Consider the following 24,531-nt stretch of genomic DNA (forward strand, 5'->3'; position numbering starts at 1 on the left):
GCAAGTTTGGGCCACCTAGCAGCCTACGGAGAAGTTATCAGCTCTCAGATTTCATCAAAAATATCTTAATTTGTGTTCCGAAGATGAACGAAGGTCTTACGCGGTTGGAGCAACATGAGGGTGAGTAATTACTGACAGAATTTTCATTTTTGGGTGAACTAACCCTTTAATGGATGCTCAATCAAAAGCGTATTGCCCAATTACTATCAATAAGTCGAATGCCCGACAAGGAGGGATAAAACACTCGATCTATGCTTTGGGAATATTAAAGACGCTTATAAGGGCTATGCAAAACCACCCCTCGGAGACTCGGATCACAATGCAATCCAGCTTGTCCCGCAGTATAAACAAAAGCTCAAGACCAGCAAACCGGAGATAAAGACAGTTAAACAGTGGACTAATGAGTCTGTTGAACGCCTTCGAGGCTGTTTTGATTGTACTGTGTGGGACATTTTCGTGCACACTAGTAAGAATTTGGAAGAGTTGACTTTAGTGGTGACTGACTATATTCGGTTCTGTGTGGACTGTATAATCCCAGAAAAAACTTTTAGGGTATTTCCAAATGACAAACCCTGGGTAAATAAAGAATTAAAAGTTGCACTGCACAGGAAAAGGAGAGCTTTTGAGCAGGGAGACAGGCTTAAAATGAAAGCAATTCAGAAGGAGATTAGACAGATAACAAATGACTGTAAACAGAAATATAAACGGCAGATTGAGGTGAACATGAGGGGGAATAACCTGAAACATGCATGGCAAGGGATGTATACAATGATAGGGAAGGAAGAGAAGAAAAGGCACATAGATGCAAATGGAGATGATCAAGCATTTGCAAATGAACTGAATGGTTTTTATGCACGGTTCGAAACATCAGACTTTCTCCTGGAGCGTGATGCCATTAGACAGCAGTTACAGTATGGTACTCCTCCAACTATTACAGCGGATGAGGTGCGTAGAGTTTTTAATAAAATTGATTCTAAAAAAGCACCAGGCCCAGATCAAATAAGTGGTAGGGTTTTGCAAATGTGTAGTGAACAACTTAGCCTCATTTTCTGCCAGCTTTTTCAAAAGTCATTAGATACACATTACATTCCTAAAGCCTGGAGGTCCTCGCTCATAGTACCAGTACCTAAGGTAGCAAGACCAGCTGATTTAAATGATTATCGTCCAGTCGCCCTAACATCAATCGTGGTGAAGAGCCTAGAGAGAATTGTTCTGAGACATATTCTAAATGATGTGCAATGTAATATCGACCCTTTACTGTTTGCCTATAGAAACAAGCGGAGCACAGATGATGCCCTTCTGTATATGCTCCATAATATCTATTGCCATCTGGATAAGCCCAAACGATATGTCCGGGTTCTCTTTATAGATTTTTCCTCCGCCTTCAACACCATCAGGCCCCACATTATGATGGAGAGGCTGGGGCAGTTAGGGGTAAATCCTAACATTATAAGGTGGGTTGAGTCCTTTCTGACGGAGAGAACACAGTGTGTTAGGGTAAATGAGGCTGTGTCCTCCCCGATTATGACCAATACAGGATCCCCACAGGGCAGTGTCATCTCACCAGTATTGTTCACTCTTTACACAGGGTTTCCGCGGAGTCATAAAAAGTCATAAAACGTCTTAAATTTAAAAATCAGAATTTTAGGCCATAAAAAGTCATAAAAACGTCCGGATTTTCCATACAAGGTCATAAATTTCATTTAGCCACGTCTTAAATTGATATGCTCGTTCACTCGTTGGTTCTACCATTGCTTTTTCCCCCTGAAAATGCGCTGGCGGCATAATGTTAAATGCACAGGTTAAATGCGCCAAAAGCGGAACGCTCATTTGAAACGCGCGCCACACGATGCATTTACCCGCTCGGCTCCAAGTCCAAACGGCAGCGCAGCGCGAGCTCAATAGAACTGATGCGTTTACTCTGATCGGTCTCGGTCACAAGATCCAGTGAGAAGTGCTTGAATTCAGCGAAGAACACACTGTCTCAGTGATTTAAACCAGTTTAAAGGCAGATTAAACAGCGCTGACCAACAGGAGAAACTCTGCACAACGATACAGTCTGAAGGCTTTTCCGTCTACAATCTCCCATCATTTATCATGGATTTACTGTAACGTTAGCCTAGTAATATTAACTGCACCATGTGGGATATACATATTGAATTTTATTATATTATTAGTGCTGATAATGTATTAAAGGACTAATGGAATATTTACAGTATTTAATAATGTATTTAGGCTACTGTTTTTCATACATTTCCTGAAGATATGTGCCATCAAAGTTAGGCAACACAAACCTGTTTCAAGACTTGGCCCCTATTAGCACGTGCAGAAACTAAGTAATTATTTTCCCAATAAAGATATTTATTTTGTTAAGGACAAATGACAAATGTTTGAATGTCCTACCTCAGATTTGTGAAATGTTCACCTGTTTTAGCAAGTGTTTGTCATTATATTTTCTGACAATAAAGAGTAAAGTTAGTTTAAAACCACAATTAAAGCTCTGGTTTCTACAACTTTCACTTAGAAGCAACAGTCTGCCTTTAAACTTGAAAGAAATAAAGATTTGACATTTATCGTGATAATTATCGATATTGACTAATATAAAATTAATTTTTGGCCATATTGCCCAGCCCTAACTGAAATCTCCCGGTCTATCACAATGGGAAAGTGTACATTTAACGAGCCATGGCTCAAAGATGGTGTGTTTAGTAGTTGGCTCAAGCCTGTCGCAAATAATCAGTATCAAGCATATTGCACACTGGGTAAGAAGGCGTTGGAGCTGTCTTTAGGCATTTAAATAATACATCTTGTTACTTTCAATGAAAGTCAATTAAAAAAAAAACTTTTGAAAGGAATTTTAATGATTTTTCGTAATTCGTGTAGGTCATAAATTTCAATCATAATGGTCATAAAAAGGTCTTAAAAAGTCTTAAATTTGACTGACCAAACCCTGCAGAAACCCTGTTACACTAATGAGTGTAGAAGTAATACACCTGAGCATCTTACAATAAAATTTGCAGATGATACAGCAATAGTGGGGTTAATACAGAATAGTGATGAGACCAACTACAGGGCCTGGGTGGATCAATTTGCAGATTGGTGTAGGTCCAGCTATCTTCATCTAAATATAAAGAAAACAAAGGAAATAATAATAGATTACAGAATTGGGAGCCAGCCCCATCAGTGTTTGGTTATAAATGAAGAGGATGTTGCGATTGTAGCCGAGTACAAGTACTTAGGGACAATAATAGATAATAAGTTGCAATGGAACAGTTATACTATAAAAAGGGGCTGCAGAGGCTGCATTTTATGCGGAGACTAAGACAATTTAGAGTGGATAGTGATATGATGTTACTTTTTTATCACTCATTTGTGGAGAGCATTCTACTTTTTTGTTGTGTTGCCTGGTATTTCTCTTTGTCAGTGACCAATAAAAACAGACTGAGCAAGATAGTTAACTTGGCTAGCAAGGTTGCAGGGAAAAAACTAGACAGTATGGCTATTACCTGTGAAAGAAGGGTGTTGAAGAAAGGTCAAGCAATTAATAGAGATATGTCACACCCCCTACACCAGGCATATGAGGTGTTGCCATCAGGGAGGAGGATTAGGTTACCCTCTTTCAAAACTAATCGAGCCAGTAAGTCATTCATTCCAACTACATTACACTTATGAATAAGAACTTACCTGCAGGACAGCACTTTAAATAGCATCATGCACTTTCTTTCCAGCTTGACTGTTACAGTATGCACAACTGCACTTTATTATCCTAGTTATGTGTAGTGGGGTTTGAGTCTTCTGTCCTGATGTTGTGTATGGGTGTGGGTGTGGTAGGGTGGGGGTGTTTGGGGAGAGGGAAATGTTGTTGTATATTTTGTTTGGAATTCTGTCTTGTCAACTGTCTTGTTGTCTTATGTATAAATGTATCAGACGTACTGTATGGCAGGGGTTCCCAACCTTTTTTTGTCTGAGACCCCCTTTTTGAAAATCATATTTCATATGTTACAAAAACAGCATTTTTCCACCTTAGAAACATTGCTAAGCTACGTAATATGCTATCAGTTTCTGATGCAGAAAAGTTAGTTCATGCATTCATGACCTCGAGACTGGATTACTGTAATGCTTTATTAGCTGGTTGTCCTGCATCCTCAATAAACAAGCTACAGTTAGTCCAAAATGCCGCCGCTAGAGTTCTTACTAGATCAAGAAAATATGATCATATAACACCGATTTTATCATCACTGCATTGGTTACCTATAAAGTTCCGTATTAATTATAAGGTATTGCTACTGACTTATAAAGCCCTAAACGGCTTAGCTCCAGTCTATTTAACGGATCTTTTATCACCCTATAATCCATCGCGCTCTTTAAGATCACTAAATTCAAGGCTTTTGGTCATACCTAGGATATCCAGAACCACCAAAGGAGGGAGAGCATTCTCACATTTGGCTCCAAAACTCTGGAATAGTCTTCCTGATACTGTTCGTTGCTCAGACTCGCTCTCCCAGTTTAAAACTAGATTAAAGTCGCATCTCTTCAGCCAGGCATTCATATAATCCTACAGTTCAAACTACAATCCGGCCTCTAGCTCATAAATGCCAGAGGAGAACTGGCCCCCGACTGAGCCTGGGTTCTCCCAAGGTTTTTTTTTTCTCCATTAGGTCACCTGATGGAGTTTTAGGACATCATTAGGTCACCTGATGGAGTTTTAGGACATCATTAGGTCACCTGATGAAGTTTTTCGTTTCCTTGCCACTGTTGCCTTTGGCTTGCTCAGTTTGGGATATTTTGGGGATATTTAATTTAATTTGATCAATCAATAAATTCCTCTTGAAACAAACTTTGTTGTATTATTTTAATTTAATACTGTGAAGCTGCTTTGATACAATCTGTATTGTGAAAAGCGCTATACAAATAAACTTGACTTGACTTGACTTGACTTTTACCCAAGAAAATATTTTAGGGCCCCCCTTCACATTTAATGATATTATCGCTCTTGTAAGCTTGCAGCAAGGATGACAAAATATGTTGTTTTCAAATAAACGGTATGTTTACTATAAACAGATATGTTTATGCACAAATAATAGCCTATAATATTGAAAATACAATAACAAAAACATTAGTAGGCCCTTTGTAATTTAAAAATGTAAGCCTAGGAGTAGCCTATAAATTTGCCCTATTTTAAATGCAATAACAAAAATATCAGTATTCACACCTGTGTGTAGGTAAAAAAAGAATGAATATAGGCTATTACTAAATGACTTCTGTCTGGGGCCTCAATACTTGCATGTTATTTGTGAGGCTTTATCAATGTGAGGCTTTATTTTTGAGGCTTTTGGCGCTATAGCGAGTGATAATAAACTTGTGTTTATTAACAGAATAATGCGTCTTTCGGAAGAACATTGTAGCCGGAACTACTTCTCTCTCTGTGTGCGTCTATGACGAGTCACGCAGGTACTGGGCTACTCCGCAGCGGCAGCGATCCGAACCAGGGTAAAATAGTCCCTATGTAATCACTTATTATAGGTGTACCATAGTGATTCAGGATAAGACAAAAACACTGCAAAATGGATTCATGATGAACTCGCTCATTATATAAATTTTGAACAGAAAAAAAGTTAAGGACTTTTATTTAATGCAAATTGCTCAAAACTTTTCAAAATATGACGCGACCCCCCACAGAGCTCGGTGAGGCCCCCTTGTGGGCCGCGACCCCCCTGTTGGAAACCGATGCTGTATGGTGTAGAACAAATTTCCGAAAGGATAAATAAATCTCTCTCTCTTCACACAGTGATTGACAGGGAGGGAGGGGGCGGGGCCAACTTCACACAGTCATTGACAGGGAGGGAGGGGGCGGGGCCAACTTCACGCAGTGATTGACGGCGGAATGCATTTTCAATTTGCACATTGAATTTTGCTTCATTCATTGCGGGACATTTAATGAAAATGCAATCGCAAGTGTCTTAACTGTGGGTGTAAATGCAATTAAGAAAAATAACATTTGAATGATCATTTTGCTACATTATTTGTTTGAACATGTTAAACAGTGACTTTTTATCTCACAATTCTGACTGTTTTTCCCCTCAGAATTGCAAGGTATAAACTCGGAATTCTGACTTTTTCTTGCAATTGCTATTTATGTCACGCAATTGTGAGTTTGGCCCTGTCACAAATGGCACCCTAAACACCGCACTTGTCGAGTCCGCACTTTCCTGACGTAACGCCGCTTTGACTGTCGTGAACAAGTCTGCTGCGGAGCTCGCTTCAGTGCGCATTTAGAGCACATATCGACCGCAGAGGGGCGCTCGTGAGTACCCTTCTGAAACCTAAAACTACTAAATGGGACACCCTATGGACTTAATGGGCACGCAGAAGCCATTGTAAGTCTACAAGACTGAAAGTGAGGTGTGCCATTTAGGACAGGGCCTTTATATCTCGGTGAGTGGATTCTGACAAAATGAAACACCTCTGATTGGCTGCGTTCAATAGACCAACAAACATGACTGTGATTGGCTACATTTCTCACCGCTGTAAAAACATTTGACGTTCTCCAGAGCTCAAACACAAAAACACACTTGAGAGTTTGCCAGTATGATATTATTACAGAATCAACTGAGGATGATCTTGCATTCGCTTGAGAGTGCTTATATTTAAATTTGACTTTGTGATGTTTTTTACTATTTTTTTAATTTAACAAATTATTTGTGATCAAGCATTAATTGGCGGACCCCTGCAGTACGGCTGCGGACCCTTGTGTTAAACTGATCTGATCTGAACTGAGAGTGAAGAGTGTCATTGTTCTCTACAGGTTGAGTGATTGTGGAGTCACAGATGAAGGTTGTTCTGCTCTGGCTTCAGCTCTGAGATCAAACCCCTCACACCTGAGAGATCTGGATCTGTCTGGGAATAAACTAGGAGATTCAGTTCATCTGCTCTCTGCTGTACTGGAGGATCCTCACTGTAAACTGGAGAAACTGGGGTAAGATGAACTCTCTGATAAACGCATATTTTGTCCTTGGTAAATATATTATGTATTAGTTATTTAATAGTTTTTAACTTTTTTACTCAATGATCACCAACTTTGCTTGTTAAACTCTAGCTTGTTTTCGGGTCTGAAGAAGGAGTCCAACCAAACAATTACACATCCACACAACACAAATGAGAGACAAATGAATACATTTTATTGAGAGCTCATTTTCTGTACAATTATAGTTTGACCAGGAAAACCAAAACCAGTATTTTATGTGTGATTCATAGACACTCAGTTAAACAATAAATTACAAGTGATTCTTACTTCAGTCCAAATGCACAATAAATAAATATTCAGTTAAATCAGTGAACATCACAGGTGAGCCAATGCTTGATTAAACATGCTAATCCTAAAACATAAATGTTCTCCCCAGTGTATACAGTACTGTGCAAAAGTCTTAGGCATGTTAATACCCCCCCCCCCCCCCCCCCCAAAAAAAAAGATGGTTTTAAGTCAGTTATTTATATATTTTGCTGTAATGTGTCAGTAGGAAATATCAGTTTAGATTTCCAAACATTCTTTTTGCCATTAATTGTAATAATCCAGTGAGATTTGTGTATGCACAAGGAATCTGACAACAGCCGGTATGATCTGATCTCACCATCATCGAGTCCGTCTGTGATTACATGAAGAAACAGAAAAATGATTAACATGCCTAAGACTTTTGCACAGTACTATATAGTATATATATATATATAATTACTCCACATCACAAACAAGACAAAACATTACACAAATACACAAAGTATAAATGTTATATTAAAACAACAGTGTTTTTGAACTGACAGAGTTACAACACCCACAGACTTCCATAGGAATCGAGGAATGCGGAAGTAAAGTTTTGTATTGCAGTAAATACCATTACAATAAGACAAAACAAAACTATAATAAATGTCCTAAAGAACAGAGCACAATATAAAAAAGGAAAAATAAATAGAAAAAAAATAATAATATCAGGGACAAAAAGGTTTCTAATAATTACAATTTCTTTAATAAATTGATTAATCTTCCACTTTTCAATGTTGACATTCTCTGATCCTCTTCGGTTTAAAAATGACCGAACACTTTTTTTAATTTAATTGTTTTGCTTCATCGTAATAGGATGACACTTGGTGACGTTTGTTGTATTAGCTTTGTGAACACACACAAAATAATCATAGACATGATTCGGATATGGTAAAGGGTCGTAAAAAAAAAAAAAAAAAAGTGTCACACTTGGTTCCTTCAAAAATGACCGACAGGAAATGAATGGGAAATACGAAAACTCAGAGAAACTTTTGGTGGTACAAACTACAAATCAGCCGCTGTGCAGAAAAAAAGTGCACAGCAATGAAACACACACACACACACACACACACACACACACACACACACACACACACACACACACACACACACACACACACACACACACACAGAGACACACAGAGACACACAGAGACACACAGAGACACACAGAGACACACAGAGACACACAGAGACACACAGAGACACACAGAGACACACAGAGACACACAGAGACACACAGAGACACACAGAGACACACAGAGACACACAGAGACACACAGAGACACACAGAGACACACACAGACACACAGAGACACACAGAGACACACACAGACACACACAGACACACACAGACACACACAGACAGACACAGACACAGACACACACAGACACACACAGACACAGACACACACAGACACACACAGACACAGACACACACAGACACAGACACAGAGAGAAATGAACTGGTAAGACTGCAACAGTACATTTTGAGAATATGCGTAATAAAATCAATAAATGAAGAAAATACAAAAGAGACTCTCTCGCTCAGAGACACACAGAGACACACAGAGACACACAGAGACACACAGAGACACACAGAGACACACAGAGACACACAGAGACACACAGAGACACACAGAGACACACAGAGACACACAGAGACACACAGAGACACACAGAGACACACAGAGACACACACAGACACACACAGACACACACAGACACACACAGACACACACAGACACACACAGACACACACAGACACACACAGACACACACAGACACACACAGACACAGACACAGAGAGAAATGAACTGGTAAGACTGCAACAGTACATTTTGAGAATATGCGTAATAAAATCAATAAATGAAGAAAATACAAAAGAGACTCTCTCGCTCAAACACACACACACACACACACACACACACACACACACACACACACACACACACACACACACACACACACACACACACACACACACACACACACACACACACACACACACACAATAATTGTTTGGTCTTATTTTAGCCTAATAGGTGTTCCTGATATCTGTTGCATATGCAACAATACATAAAATAATTACAGTTTGTATGTACATAGTTAAAATAATATTTATTATTATAATTCAATTTTTATTCCTGTTTTTTAACCTACAGTTTGATAATGATTGTTTGCTGTTGTTATTTTATTGTTTTTGCTGTTAGATCATAATTGCTGTTCCCTTCTGAAGTTTTATTACCATTTATAGAATTAAACTGAATAAAATACCAATTAATTGCTAAATGTCTGTATAAAGTGTTTTGAATTATCACTATCCATCCCTTATTTTGTTAGATTTTTTTAATGATCAAATACTGATTAACAAAAATGCTTGCATTGTGTTCCTTTTCTAACCAAACATTATTGTTTGATTGTAATCATAATGCAAAACCTGATACTTATGTAACAAAAATATCTAAACCTTAAAAAAAATAGTCTTTAAGAATGTCTAAATATATATCTAAATAAAAAATAAAAAAAACTAATAAAATGGAGAAATCATGTCTAAAAAAAACAATGGGAATCAAAAAGCCTCTATGTATTTATATAGGGAGCAACAGTACAGCCTACAGGCGGTTACACGACATTACACAAGTTTTTACTTTTTAACGCCACTGGATGACGCTTTTCTCACTTCAAAAAAAGGATTTTAAAGGCCTGCACTAATGTGACATGTTGCATTTATTGAAAAATAATAATAATAAAAATAAAAATATGAATTCTAATGGAACAAAATGCTCATACATTTTTTTTTAGTAGTACCATAGAAACCTTTCTAAATTCGAAATAATAATAAAAAAATATTATTGAACAAAAATATGACTGAATTATAAGATTGTATTAGATTGCTACGAAACTATTAATTAGCAATAGCATATATTAGCATGCTAAATGCTAAGCATGAAATCCAATTGTAATATAAGTAATAAACATATTAGAATTATTTATATATTTTTAAATGGCCATTAATGGATCGTTATTGGACAAATATTTAGAAACAAAAAATATCTTCAAAATATTAAATTAATATTATTGAACCAAAATATAGTACATTTAATTGATAAAGTTACACTTCAGGTGTTATTAATGTTGTCTCTTTATCACTCCATAGTTACAGCACTGCATGGTATTTGTCCCTCAGTTTCTCCTCAAGTTCATGGGCAATCTTTAATAAAATATAAATTTTACACACTATTTACACAGCGTCATTGTTCTCTACAGGTTGAAATATTGTGGAGTCACAGATGAAGGTTGTTCTGCTCTGGCTTCAGCTCTGAGATCAAACCCCTCACACCTGAGAGATCTGAATCTGTCTGGGAATAAACTAGGAGATTCAGTTCATCTGCTCTCTGCTGTACTGGAGGATCCTCACTGTAAACTGGAGACACTGGGGTAAGATGAACTCTCTGATAAACACATATTTTGTCCTTGGTAAATATATTATGTATTAGTTATTTAATAGTTTTTAACTTTTTTACTCAATCACCAACTTTGCTTGTTAAACTCTAGCTTGTTTTCGGGTCTGAAGAAGGAGTCCAACCAAACAATTACACATCCACACAACACAAATGAGAGACAAATGAATACATTTTATTGAGAGCTCATTTTCTGTACAATTATAGTTTGACCCGCAGGAAAACCAAAACCAGTATTTTATGTGTGATTCATAGACACTCAGTTAAACAATAAATTACAAGTGATACTTACTTCAGTCCAAATGCACAATAAATAAATATTCAGTTAAATCAGTGAACATCACAGGTGAGCCAATGCTTGATTAAACATGCTAATCCTAAAACATAAATGTTCTCCCCAGTGTATACAGTACTGTGCAAAAGTCTTAGGCATGTTAATACCCCCCCCCCCCCCCTATATTAAAACAACAGTGTTTTTGAACTGACAGAGTTACAACACCCACAGACTTCCATAGGAATCGAGGAATGCGGAAGTAAAGTTTTGTATTGCAGTAAATATCATTACAATAAGGCAAAACAAAACTATAATAAATGTCCTAAAGAACAGAGCACAATATAAAAAAAGGAAAAAGAAATAGAAAAAAAATAATAATATCAGGGACAAAAAGGTTTCTAATAATTAACATTTCTTTAATAAATTGATTAATCTTCCACTTTTCAATGTTGACATTCTCTGATCCTCTTCGGTTTAAAAATGATTCATCTTGCTTCATCTGAATGGGATGACACTTGGTGACGTTTGTTGTATTCGCTTTGTGAACACACACAAAATAATCATAGACATGATTCGGATATGGTAAAGGGTCGTAAAAAAAAAAGTGTCACACTTGGTTCCTTCAAAAATGACCGACAGGAAATGAATGGGAAATACGAAAACTCAGAGAAACTTTTGGTGGTACAAACTACAAATCAGCCGCTGTGCAGAAAAAAAGTGCACAGCAATGAAGGAGTGACGCAAATAAGACACCCCTCTCTCTCTCTCTCTCTCTCTCTCTCTCTCTCTCTCTCTCTCTCTCTCTCTCTCTCTGTGCGCATGTGCGGCGTGTTTGTGGGGAGCGCGTGAGCAAGGAGTGTGTGGAGTTGCTGAGTGAGTTGAACTTTTCCTTTCTGAGTTTATTTATTTATTTTGAATATTGCTGTAAGTTAGAGGAGAAGGTGTTATAGTGGCTATTTTTGTCAGTTTATCTGATAAAGATGGGCTCAAATTCCGATGGATTTTCCTGTTTGTCTGCTCGGCACGCGTGCAAGTGCATGCCGTCAGATGAGTCTGTGTCTATTGAGAGTGTTTTGGTCGCTATTGGTCGAGAAATAGGTGCACAAAACATAATGTCCGCTTCAAGAATGAATAAAGCAATTGTCGTTTTTCTGAAGGAAATCGAAATGGTTAGTCAATTGGTGGAGTGTGGTTTAACTGTTCAGGATGTATTTGTTCCAATTTTACCTTTGTCTAGTCTTTCTAAAAGAGTGATGTTGTCAAACGTACCTCCGTTTATTTCTGATAAAGCGCTCGAGTCTATCTTAGCTCGTTATGGAAAATTGGTTGGGCAGATTAGAATGATTCCTCTAGGACTGAAAAATCCAGAGTTGAAACATGTCATGTCTTTCAGACGTCAGGCTCTGATGATATTAAGCGCTGAATTTGAAATGCTTGATGTGTCTGTTAAATTGACAGTGTTTGGTAAGGACTATACAATATTTATCACTACTGAGACTATGAAATGCTTTGTTTGCGGAAAATACGGCCATATTAAAACAGGTTGTCCTGTTGTGAAAGAGGCTCAAAGCGCAAAGAATGGTTCAGTGCAAGATTCAATTGTTTTGGAGAATAACGAGTTGGTTAAACCGACTATAGAAAGCGCTGCAGTTGATTTGAATGCGGAAATTGACGCGTCTACTGAAATGAGAGAACAGTTGCCTCAGGGTGGCAATATTGAGATTACAGAAACGGATGCGATCATTCCTGATGCTAGACAGAGTGGAATGAATGACCCTGTAGAGATTGTGGAGGTGGTAGAACAATCTGGAGAACAAGATGGGTCTAAAGTGAGGGATGTCTTGGATGAGGTGCAGGCATCAAATAGGGATATGTCCCAAAATGATGCTGAACCAATATCACAGGATGTTGACAGTGATCCGGATAGTGAGTGTTCAGACTTAATCACTGATGAATTGGATGAATTCAATTCTCAGGAAAGTACTGTTGGGCGATTAAAGAGGATCTGGTATTATAGTTTGGAACAGCTGGATGAATTCTTGAATGCTACAAAAAAACAGAGAAAACCAAAGATTGAAACGTATTTTCCTGATTTGAAGCTTATTATTGATTCCTCTGCTATGGCTATGAAGAAAGCAACACTTGAGGAATTAGATCAGCCTAAGCGTTATCGTTTAAAAAAGTTTGTAAGTGCTGTCAGAAAAAGAGTAAAGAAAAGTCCTTAAAGAGGTAGCCTATTATGTATTGGAAATTACATCTATATTGGCATTTATTCATTTTATCTTTTTTCATCCTGATGGTATCCTTTAATATCGGATCCTTAAATATAAATGGATGTAGGGATGTACGAAAGAGAGTGACTTTAAGTATTTACAACTTAAAAAAGAGCCCCTTTCACACAGCACTTTGAACCCGGCAAATTGCCGGAGCGCCTTCTGTGTGAACGCAAACTCGACCCGGGATTTAAGCCGGGATCGATGCCGGGTCGGGACCTAGTAACATTGCCGTGTTCAGACCCGGAACGCGCGCTGTGTGAACAAAAGCCAGGACAAATGCCGTAAGGGGTGTGTCGTAGTGACGATGCACGAGCCTTCGCAATGACGTAGTTATCGTGCGACTCTGTTACTCTAGAAGAAAGTTTGTGTTTGTCATCGATACAAGAAAGAACGAAAAAATGTCTGCAAACTGGACTGAAGCAGAGACCCGAGAGCTCCTTGCAATCCGCGCCGAAGCTGAGATCGTTCGCCAGCTTTGTGGAACGGTACGTGATGCGTTAGTGTACGACCGAATCCGGAAAAAAATGATCGAGCGTGGTTTCTCGAGATCGAAAGCGCAGATCATAAGTAAACTTAAGGCGCTGCGTAAAAAATTCCACCAAGTTCACGACTACAATGGAAAGAGCGGTAGCGGAAGATTAGACTGGCCTTTCTACGACCTGTGCTACGGCATATGGGGAACGAGCCACTCGGCAAACCCAGTGGCACTACTGGGGAGTATGGACTCGTCTTTTCCTTCGTGTACAAATGACGAAGAGGAGTTATCACCAGAACCGTCTTGTTCCTCCGCATTTTCCTCTTCTTCTGCTTCTCCCTTGCCCTCAGTTGCCTCCAGTCCGGAGACCATTGAAGAAAACCCTAGAGAAATTTGTTCAGGTGAGCTATATAACCATTAACTATATTGTTGGGGACATTCTAAAACAATGAACGTGAAAAAAGCCAGAATCGCACTGAAATCTAACGTGCAAAACGTCATATTAAGTATATTCTTCCCTGTATATAGTATACAGTATTAATAAATAAGCTTTATAGTAAATTTGGCCCTCTAATATCACTGTGTTCATGCATCAAGCCAAGTTTAAGTGTTTTAAAATGTCCCCATGGTTGTAGTCTTTAGTTTGTGTTTTGTCTGCCATACATCACATGTGTATTCCTGGGTAATAATACAACTTTTGGGTTTGTCTTTTCAGAATCGCCTCAACCACCTCCAGCTAAAAAGGCCAGAAAGCCCCTTTCAAGGACTCAAACAATTATGAAAGAGGTGAAGGACCTATTTTTTTAAATGGACAGAGACTTTGAGGAGAGGGAGCGTGTTCGCTTGGCAGAGCAGAGGGAATACGAGGAGCGACTGAGGAGAGAGGCGAGTCTGGCAAGGGAAGATGAACTGGCAAGGCAGATGTCGATGCTGCGCGAGCTACAAGAGACCCAAAACCGTTTTTTGGGTGAACTCCTACGCCACATGCCAGCTCCGGCACCCACACATTATTATGTGCCTCCACGTCATACCCGGTTCAATATCCCAAGCACATCAGAAGAAACGGAAAACAGCACATTCACGCCGTTGTCATCCTCTTCGTTTCTACAGCTGGATTAGGAATAGTATATAGTCATAGTATATTTTAATGCTGCGCGAGCTACAAGAGACCCAAAACTGTTTTTTGGGTGAACTCCTACGCCACATGCCAGCTCTGGCACCCACACATTATTATGTGCCTCCACGTCATACCCACTTCAATATCCCAAGCACATCAGAAGAAACGGAAAACAGCACATTCACGCCGTTGTCATCCTCTTCGTTTCTACAGCTGGATTAGGAATAGTATATAGTCATAGTATATTTTAATGCTGCGCGAGCTACAAGAGACCCAAAACTGTTTTTTGGGTGAACTCCTACGCCACATGCCAGCTCTGGCACCCACACATTATTATGTGCCTCCACGTCATACCCACTTCAATATCCCAAGCACATCAGAAGAAACGGAAAACAGCACATTCACGCCGTTGTCATCCTCTTCGTTTCTACAGCTGGATTAGGAATAGTGTATATAGTATATTTCAAAGAGTTTTAAAATATTTTTTTCTTTAAGTGTTTTCATTTGTGCTCTAATTTATATTTGCAATCTAGATTAAACACTTTGTATTGTTTCATATAATGTATATGTTTTATTTGCATATAAAAGTTTGTGTTCAACATATTGGTGTGTGCTTCATTATTGCTTTTTCAAAATAACTGTGTACAGTGCCATATTAATACATCAATTACATTTAAAATACGTAATGTATTTTAAAAAAGATAAATATTAAATAGATTTCATTTAATTGAAATACAAACTACTGAAGTCACTTTTCTATATCTTAAAAAAACAAAAAATGCTGGGCTAACTCGGACAAGCTGCTAAATGATTAAATGTACATAAAATGTTCTTCAAATTATATTTCAAATAGTTTATTTATCATCTGTGACCACACTCCATTATTTCAGTTATGAAAAAAAGTGACTGACAAACTTATTGAATAGTTTTACAATAAATCATTTTTATTGAAAAACTTTGACATGGTGTGAAATGGTTGTGCAGGTAAAGTAACACGAGTCATGACAAGAGAGTCATCATAGCCTCACGAATTCCTTGACAATTATGTCCTCCCACCCCCTGAAACATATCTTGATCAGGCTCTTGCAAATCATCTGTGATGTTCCAGTCAGGCAAATAAACTTCTTTGTTCAGCTCACAAATATTGTGCAGAACACAACAAACAGCAACAACATCAGACATCAGAGCAGTGTCAACATCGTTGCGCTTAAGCAAACACCTCCAACGACCTTTAAGGCGACCAAAGGCGTTCTCCACAACCATCCGTGCTGAGCTCAGTTGGTAGTTGAAGTGTCGTTGTTGAGGGGTCAGGGCATGGTGGTTTGTGAAACCCTTCATAAGCCAGTTCTTGAGGGGGTATGCCGCATCGCCGATTAAATGGACAGGAACCTCGACATCATTCACTGTCATTGAGTTCTGTTAAAAAATAAATGTAAAAATACATAAATCACAATGCAATTTTTTACAATGCAGCTGTTAATGTCATACATGGCTTAATACACTTGCATCTTGATATCAAAACATGACAAATAAAATGTGCCAGTAAAACAAATATTGCGTACCTCACGAGGAAACAGGTATCCACCCTGTTGCTCTGCCATTTTGAAAATGGGAGAGTTGGACAACACACGAGCGTCATGTGTGCGCCCAGGCCAGCCCACATATACATCTGTAAAGCTAATAAAGAGACATGGCATTAATATATGGACACATAAAAATTAATCAAATTTCTGTAATGAACACAATAGCTTAGGAACTACATTCTTACCAGAAATTGTGGTCCACAACAGCTTGAAGTACAATCGAATGCCATCCCTTACGATTGTAGTAAGCTGTAGCATCTTCTTGGGGAGCAATTATAGGGATGTGACTACCGTCTATGGCACCAGCACACAAAGGATACCCACGTTCAGCGAACCCATTTAAAGCCTTTTGAAGAGCTTCTCCTTTGGGCAAGGAGATGAAACGTTTCAAAAGCTTTGTCTTCAGTGTTGCAGTGACTTCGTGAACCAGTGTACAAACAGTGGATAGCCCCACACCAAAGAGACAACTGATTGTACGGTACTCGCCAGGGGTAGCATACCACCACAAAACAATAGCCAATCTACGGCGTGGTTCAAGGGGCTTTCTCCAGTTTGTAAGCTTGCGTCTCAGGCTTAGCTCAACAAGTTGCAGAACAAACTCAAACGTGTCCCGTGACATCCGAAAGTGCTGCCGCCACTGATCTTCGTTGAAGTTTTCCAGGACATTTGACCAAAACACAGCCCCTTGAGGTCTTTGTACCATCCACAGTCTTCTCTTCGAAACACCCAGTTGCATGAGCCGTGTACAAAGAACTATAGCTTTTAGCATCCGATGGCGTCTCCGTGCTTTACGTCTCGCTGCTTCATTTTCTTTCATACTCTCCGCCAATTTAACTTCCAGCGTATTCCGTATCGAATTAACACGTTGAAAAGAACTCAAAATCGAAAATAAAATTGTGATTTGACCACGAAACATGTTGTACATAAACAACAAAGTTTGAACAGCAACATCTAATGCCTGATCAGCTGCCATGTTGTTCAAAGCAATGCAAACACTTCCGCTTTTCGACGCGTACCTTATACGTCACATCCTGACGTCACGCGTCTTTCCGGAACATACACGGGTTGTGTGTGAACGCGCTCTCTGATTCCGGAAAATCACTGGCAGTGTGAATGAACCAAATCAAACGAACCCGGGTCAAATCCCGGGTCACTTTATCCGTGTATTTTCCGGAATCTCTGTGTGAAAGGGGCTAAGCAGATGTAATTTTGTTGCAAGAGACTCATACTGATGCCTGTAATGAGACAGATTGGATAAATGAATGGGAGGGCAGTATTAGTCTTAGTCATGGTACGAACGTGAGTGCTGGTGTTGCGTTTTTATTCTCAAAGCGTGTTAAAGATAATCCAGTTTTCTTAGAAATAATACCAGGACGCCTTCTTAGAGCTGATTTAATAATAGGCAATAATAGTTTTTCTTTTTATAATATCTATGCTCCTAATATAGGAAGCGAGCGCTGTGACTTTTTTCTGAAACTTTCTGAAGAATTGTTGAAGTGTTCAGATGATAAGATTGTTGTTATAGGGGGTGATTTTAATTGTACGGTAGATCATAAATTGGATAGGAATCATGAACAGGGTTTTTCCTGCATAGAGAATTATGAGGCGGCCGCCTCCGTCAAATTTCGGGCCGCCTCCGTCTGTCGACAAAAACTCAAGACGGAATCACATGATTAGATACCTCTTTTCCACCGACACGATTCGGCAGCGGGTTCACGGCCGGGTTCCATTCCATTCTCAAACCGTTCTGCGCATTTCGACTGCATCAGAATAAGCACGAGCCCGGCCCTGGCCCGAGACGCTCAAGCACAAGTCCGACAGCTCATCAGAATTATCAGCCCGAGTCCGTTTTTTTTATTATTATTATTACACAGCGGCAGCCTGCCCTATTTGCAGCCATTAAAATAGGTCAGGTTTGTTAGTTATGTTTCTTTTCATTTCTTTATCATGTTAATTTAGACAAATGTTTTGGAGCATTTTTTTTTTAAATGAAGCCGAACCGACAGCGAGTATAGCCTACAACATGTTTGATCAATTTAGCCTCTCAAATCAACGCTAATAGGCTACTTTACTTGGCTACAATCCATAGATAGGCTATAAAACACTTCAAGCATATCACACAGACAGTTAATTTAACAAATGATTATTTATTAAACCACAGTGAGTAAAACAACTTTTTTTGAAATACTGAGGCAGGCTCAGGCTGCTCGAACCAGCGCTCGCAAACGAAAGGAGCAATAGCCTATCTAAACCAATTAAATTAAATAAACTTGCAGGTTATCTTACCTCAAAAATGCACGACAGAACATGGCCATTCTTTTTTCCAGTAGTTTCCAACAGTTAAACGAAAATAAAAGTCCAATCAAACGAAAAGCATCCGTAGTTTCCAACAGTTAAACGAAAATAAAGTCCAATGAAACGAAAAGTTAGAGCAGTCTTTTACAGAGCATCGTGGAGAAAAAGAATAGCATCCACAGTGTAGCCTAAGGTTTTAACCCAGTCCTCCTCTCTTCTATCACTCTTCCCGCTGCGTTTTAAGTTGGCCATCTGTGATTTTTTCTCTTAATATTCTCCATTATTTGCACATGAGGTGAATCGTGGGTCGCGCTGATGGGAAACCTTCTGTGTGTGTGTGTGTGTGTGTGCGTGCGTGTGTGTGTGTGCGTGCGTGCATGAGACTGTCATGTCAGTCATATGTCACTGTGTAATTATAAGATTATGAAAGTTATGAGGTTATGAAATGTCTTTCTATGTTTGTTTTTCTATCGTCGTCGTCAGCTTCTCATATTTTTTAAATTAATGTCTAAAAATATAAAAAGAAGGATAACCCCAAAAAAGCCCGAGGCCCGGCCGCATGTGAATTATGACGTGAGAATTGGCCCGAAGCCCGGCCCTAGGGGCATAAATAAGTCAATAATAATAATATTGGCACGTCGGGCTCGGGCTGAAATGCAGGGCTTTAAGCACCTAAACGTGCTTGTCTCAAACGGAGCAAGGTAAATTTCTGCGAAAGCGCACGAGCCCCTGCCCCTCCCCCTTTTCAACATCACCTGTCAGTTATCACAACCTCCACAGACGCACGAAAGTCAAGAAGCACCTTCTCTGCAGCATCGAAGTGCCTTCACTTGTCACAGCCAGGTACCGATACTGTTTTTCTTAAGCTTCGGCTCTCAAACTAGTTAGGTTACTTAAAATATATCCATAGAGCCAGCCTGACTTAGGCAATAGCCGAAATTCTTCTGCCGTTTTTATAAAATAAGCTATCACAAGTAGCAGTCACGTAATTTACTAGTACTGTTTTGTAATTTCATGGCCCCCTATGAACTGTACTAATTAAATAAAATCAAATTATCTGATTATTAAAATGCCTAAAAATAAATAAATACATGCTTGAAAAAAAGTTTTTCACCTTCTAGTGGTCATTATACATAAAAAGATGCACCAGATTAATGCATTTATCTTTGAAATGTACAACATTTTCTTACGGGGGGGCATGCCCCCGGACCCCCCTAGAGGAACCGAGCTATCGGATTTTGCTACCTCCGCCTCATTTTCAGCCAGGAAAAACCTGATGTTCTTAAATCTTTAATTAATAGACATAGTCTTGTAGATTTGTGGAGGGATGTTTATCCTCAAGTTAAACAATATACTTGGCTGAAAATTAATTCAAATAAGGTTTCTGCTGCCAGATTGGATCGTTTTTATATTGAGGAATGCAATAAAGGAAGATTTTTTAGTAATCGTATTTCCCCTACATCTATATCAGATCATCATTATATCTCTATGTCTATGTCTGTCTTGTCACCTAAATCCTATAAGTCACAGTGGCACTTTAATAATACATTACTTCAAGATCACATCTTTGTGCACTCTTTTGGTCTTTTGTGGAAGTCTTGGAGAGAAGAGAGAGGTAGTTATTCATCTCTTAGTCAATGGTGGGATCTGGGAAAAGTCCAGATAAAGGTTTTTTGTCAACAATACACAGCAAATAATACTGAGAACTTGAAAGTGAAGATGAAGATGATAGAGCAAGAAATTCTTCAACAAAGCCTCCGCAATCAGGGAGGAGGTGATATCATTAAAGAGAACAAAGGCCTTTTGAAGGATTTATTGGAAGAGCAGGAGAAGGAGACACTTGTCAGAACAAGATATATGAAGTGCAATGAAATGGATGCTCCAACTGCTTTTTTTTTTCGGACTGGAGAAAAAAATCTAAAGAGCAGAAATTTTTTCACAAACTGAAACTTCCTAATGGCAAAGAAATAACCAATCAATGAGAAATGATAGTTTCTGCTATTTCTTTTTATGAAAAACTTTATCAGTCCGAATTTTGTGATGAAGTAGCAGTTGAAGAACTTCTTCTAGATCTTCCACAGTTGTCTAAAGAAGAAAAGATGGAATTGGAAGAATTCTTGACTTTTGATGAGCTTTCAAGTGCTGTGCAAGGGCTGAACAGTGGCAAATCTTCTGGTGTGGATGATCTCTCTGCTGAGTTTTTTAAAAGCTTTTGGAATGTGATTGGACATGATTTGTATGATGTTTTTTTGGAGTCCTTTAATCAAGGTGTTTTACCCCTAAGCTGTCGGAGGGCAGTGTTGACATTAATCCCTAAGAAAGGAGATCTTGGACTTTTGTAGAATTGGCGCCCTGTGTCGTTGCTGTGTACTGATTTTAAGATACTGTCAAAAGCTATAACTAATAAGTTGAAGAAATGTATGGCAACTATAATTCATGAAGATCAGTCATACTGTATCCCTGAGCGGACAATTTTCGACAACTTGTTTTTGCTAAGAGACATTATTGCAGTTGCTAAAAAACATCAAATTGATATTGGACTCTTATCTTTAGATCAAGAAAAAGCTTTTGACAGAGTGGATCACTTTTATTTACTAAAGACTCTGAAGGCCTTTGGCTTTGGACCACAATTTGTCTCTTGTATTAAACTGCTTTACAGTGAAACATCTAGTATGCTTAAGATTAATGGTTGTCTAACTAGACCTTTTGCAGTAACAAGAGGTATACGACAAGGATGCCCTCTTTCAGGACTTCTATATTCAATTTACCGATTCTGTATTCCTGGTTTTCCAGAGATCCCACCTGTAAAACTCACAGCTTATGCTGATGATATAACTGTTTTCATAAGGAACATTGATGATATGGCTGCTTTGACTTCTAGTTTGAAAACTTTTCAAAAAGCTACATCTGCTAGAATCAATTGGGATAAATGTACATCCCTTCTGTTAGGCGAGTGGAGGGATATAGATCCTCCTCAAATCCCACAACAATGTGAATGGATCAAAGATGGTTTTAAAGTTCTTGGGGTATATTTAGGATCTGATACTTATATGAAAAATGATTGGGAAGGATTAGTTGATAAAATTGTGGGGAAACTACAGAAGTGGAGATGGATTCTCCCGAGGTTATCTTTCAGAGGGAGATGTTTAATCGTTAATAATCTGGCAGCCTCAATGTTGTGGCACAGATTTACAGTGTTGAATCCCCCTGAAGAGTTATTGACTGGTATTCAAAAAGTCTTTGTTAAATTCTTTTGGGATGGTTATCATTGGCTTCCTCCTGGAGTTTTGTATCTCCCAGTTGTAGAAGGTGGTCAAGGACTTATAAATCTGGAGGCGAGAGTTAAGACAATGAGGTTTCAAACATTACAAAGGCTATTATATTGTTCAGATAAGATACCCTGGATTGCATTAGGTTTGTCTGTTTTACAAAGTATTGGGGGAGTTGGATTAGCTAAGCAGTTATTCCTAATTGAAAAATCTGTCCAAAATCCAAATCCAAGAGTAAGTGTTTCTTCTTCTAACTTTTATGTAACTGTATTAAAGGCCTGGCAAATGTTTAAAAAATTGAGAGATGATGATAAACATTATGGTGTTTTAGAACCATTGTTTTTTAATCCTCTCTTTAAAAGGAATTCTTCCATTCTGAGTTCAGTAATTGACAAGTTTTTAAACACAGGAATAGCTACTGTAAAAGATTGAATTGATTTTTCAAAGGGTCAATGGTATACGGCTAAATCTATAGCTAATAGAGTTGGGCTTAGATCAGAAAGATGTGTTGAAGGGATAATTGGAGATCTTAAAAAATCTTTTCCTCAGTCTTTCTTGACCTATGTAAACAATTTTATTGAGAATGATGAAAGGCCTATGATTTTTCCAGATCTTCGAGTTAATATAAGTCTTGATTTGGATGAAGATTTAAATGATACTTTATTGAAAAGATTTGAAGATGTATTGTTTCATAATGTTGGCAAAAAGATATTATATTGTATGTGTGTGAAATCCTTGTTTTATACTCAATTGAAAAGATGTGTTGATACTAAATGGAGAGAACATCTATCAATTTCTTCGGAAATAACTCCATCATGGAGGTGTTTGTATAAGCCCCCCATTCCTAAGAGGTCTGGGGACCTCCAGTGGAGAGTACTCCATTGTGCGGCAACTAACAGTTTTGTATCAAAATTTAATGAGATGGTTTTATCTGCATGCCTTTTTGCAATATTCTCGATACTGTTTTTCATTTTTTTTGTGATTGTTCAAGATTAATTCCTTTGTTTGAATTGTTGGATAAAATGTTTACTAAGCTTGGTTTTATGTTTACAAAAAATATGTTCATTTTTGGTGTGAAGTATAAGAAAGAATGGAAGGTACAATGTACACTTGGTAATAGGGATGTCCCGATACCACTTTTTCACTTCCGATACCGATGCCGCAGCTTTGGCTATTTGGCGATACCGATATCAATCCGATATTTTTATTTTATTCTTGAACTAATACTACTAATAATAAAATATATGGAAGCACTTTGCACAATTAGCCACATAAAAACATCTCACTCAAATGGAGAACAAATACTTCTCCATATAGTCCACAACAGCAGCTGATAATGAAAGACTGCCACCCTTTATTCAAAAGACCTTGAGATATGTTTGGTAACCTGAATGAATTTAAAATTAATTTGCTATATTTCAGATCAATATATTTGTTTCCTTAAAATTTTAATTAACTTTAACTTTATTCTCATCTGAATTATAAATAATTTATTTCTGTATAAAATAATACTACCATTAAAAACATGATTTGATTTTCTGTTTTATTCAATGTAGAATGTGTAACTTAAAAATAAACAGATTTGCTGTTTTAGGACAAGAAATGAAAACCAATGCAATATGATGAATGTCCAAAAGATGAGATCATTTTTGCTTTTAAACAGTGTGTGTGTGTGTGTGTGTGATTTGGGTGACAGTCAGTTTGACAAGAGTTTACAGTTTGACAAAAGCACAATGTTGTGTTTTACACAAATATAAGTAGGCTAAACACTTTTTGCAGTTTTAATGATGTCCTGTATGAAAATGACGGAGTATGTTTTTATGTTTCCACTGTTCGATCGCGCCCGTGCCTCTCTCTCTCTGACACACACACACACACACACACACACACACACCAGCATTGCAATCTTGACATCGCAGCCTGTTCATTTTGCTGCGTTCACACCAAACGCGAATAGAACGTCAAAAGCCGCGTTTCCACCGAAATTACCCGGAACAATTTGTACCAGGAACTTTTTTCCCAGGAACTTTTTTCGCCCCAGACCGGTTGCTTTATGCGTTTACACCGCGGTCTAAAGTACCGGGAAGGTAAACTGCGCGCAACTGCTCCTCCCAGTCTGCGACGGACAGTAATCAGTTTTGAGCGCCACATTTATAATAAGTAGGCTATGGAGGAGATTCAAACTGTGCTGCAGTTATGTATTGGTTTACTAACGAGGTAATTAACAAAACAAAATAGACGAGCACTGATACTAAAGCGTGTTCAGAAAGCTCGTATGCGTATAAAATTAGACAACGTATGTTATCAGTGTTATCATGTGAGATGCCTGGGATGAACGCGCAAAAAAAATTCCTCTTTCGCAAATACGCTTAAAAAAAGCCCGAACCCCGTCTATCAATCATAAATAGTGACAGTCTTGTAAATAGTTGTTTGTTACTAACCTCAAAAGCGCTATTTCAATCCTGT

At 38.3% G+C, this 24,531-nt stretch overlaps 1 protein-coding gene and 1 long non-coding RNA gene across 2 annotated transcripts in view; one reads left to right on the forward strand and one right to left on the reverse strand.

Moving 5' to 3' along the window:
- LOC309510152 (NACHT, LRR and PYD domains-containing protein 12-like) overlaps positions 1-24,531 on the forward strand; it is a gene marked incomplete at its 3' end in the record, with an annotated part of 757,492 nt that overhangs the window by 556,207 nt on the left and 176,754 nt on the right. The window contains exons 13-14 of the mRNA XM_082191218.1: positions 6,806-6,976; positions 10,583-10,753. Coding sequence (XP_082047344.1) covers positions 6,806-6,976; positions 10,583-10,753 — 342 coding nt within the window. The remainder of the gene's footprint in view (positions 1-6,805; positions 6,977-10,582; positions 10,754-24,531) is intronic.
- On the reverse strand, positions 16,210-17,690 carry LOC309510164. The gene is made up of 3 exons (XR_014210229.1): positions 16,687-17,690; positions 16,481-16,595; positions 16,210-16,334 (listed from the first exon to the last, which is right to left on the reverse strand). It is a non-coding gene; the product is annotated as an uncharacterized lncRNA (long non-coding RNA).

This window comes from Leuciscus leuciscus, assembly GCF_965113295.1.
Source record: "Leuciscus leuciscus genome assembly, contig: SUPER_11_unloc_3, whole genome shotgun sequence".
Classification (NCBI taxonomy): Eukaryota; Metazoa; Chordata; class Actinopteri; order Cypriniformes; family Leuciscidae; genus Leuciscus; species Leuciscus leuciscus.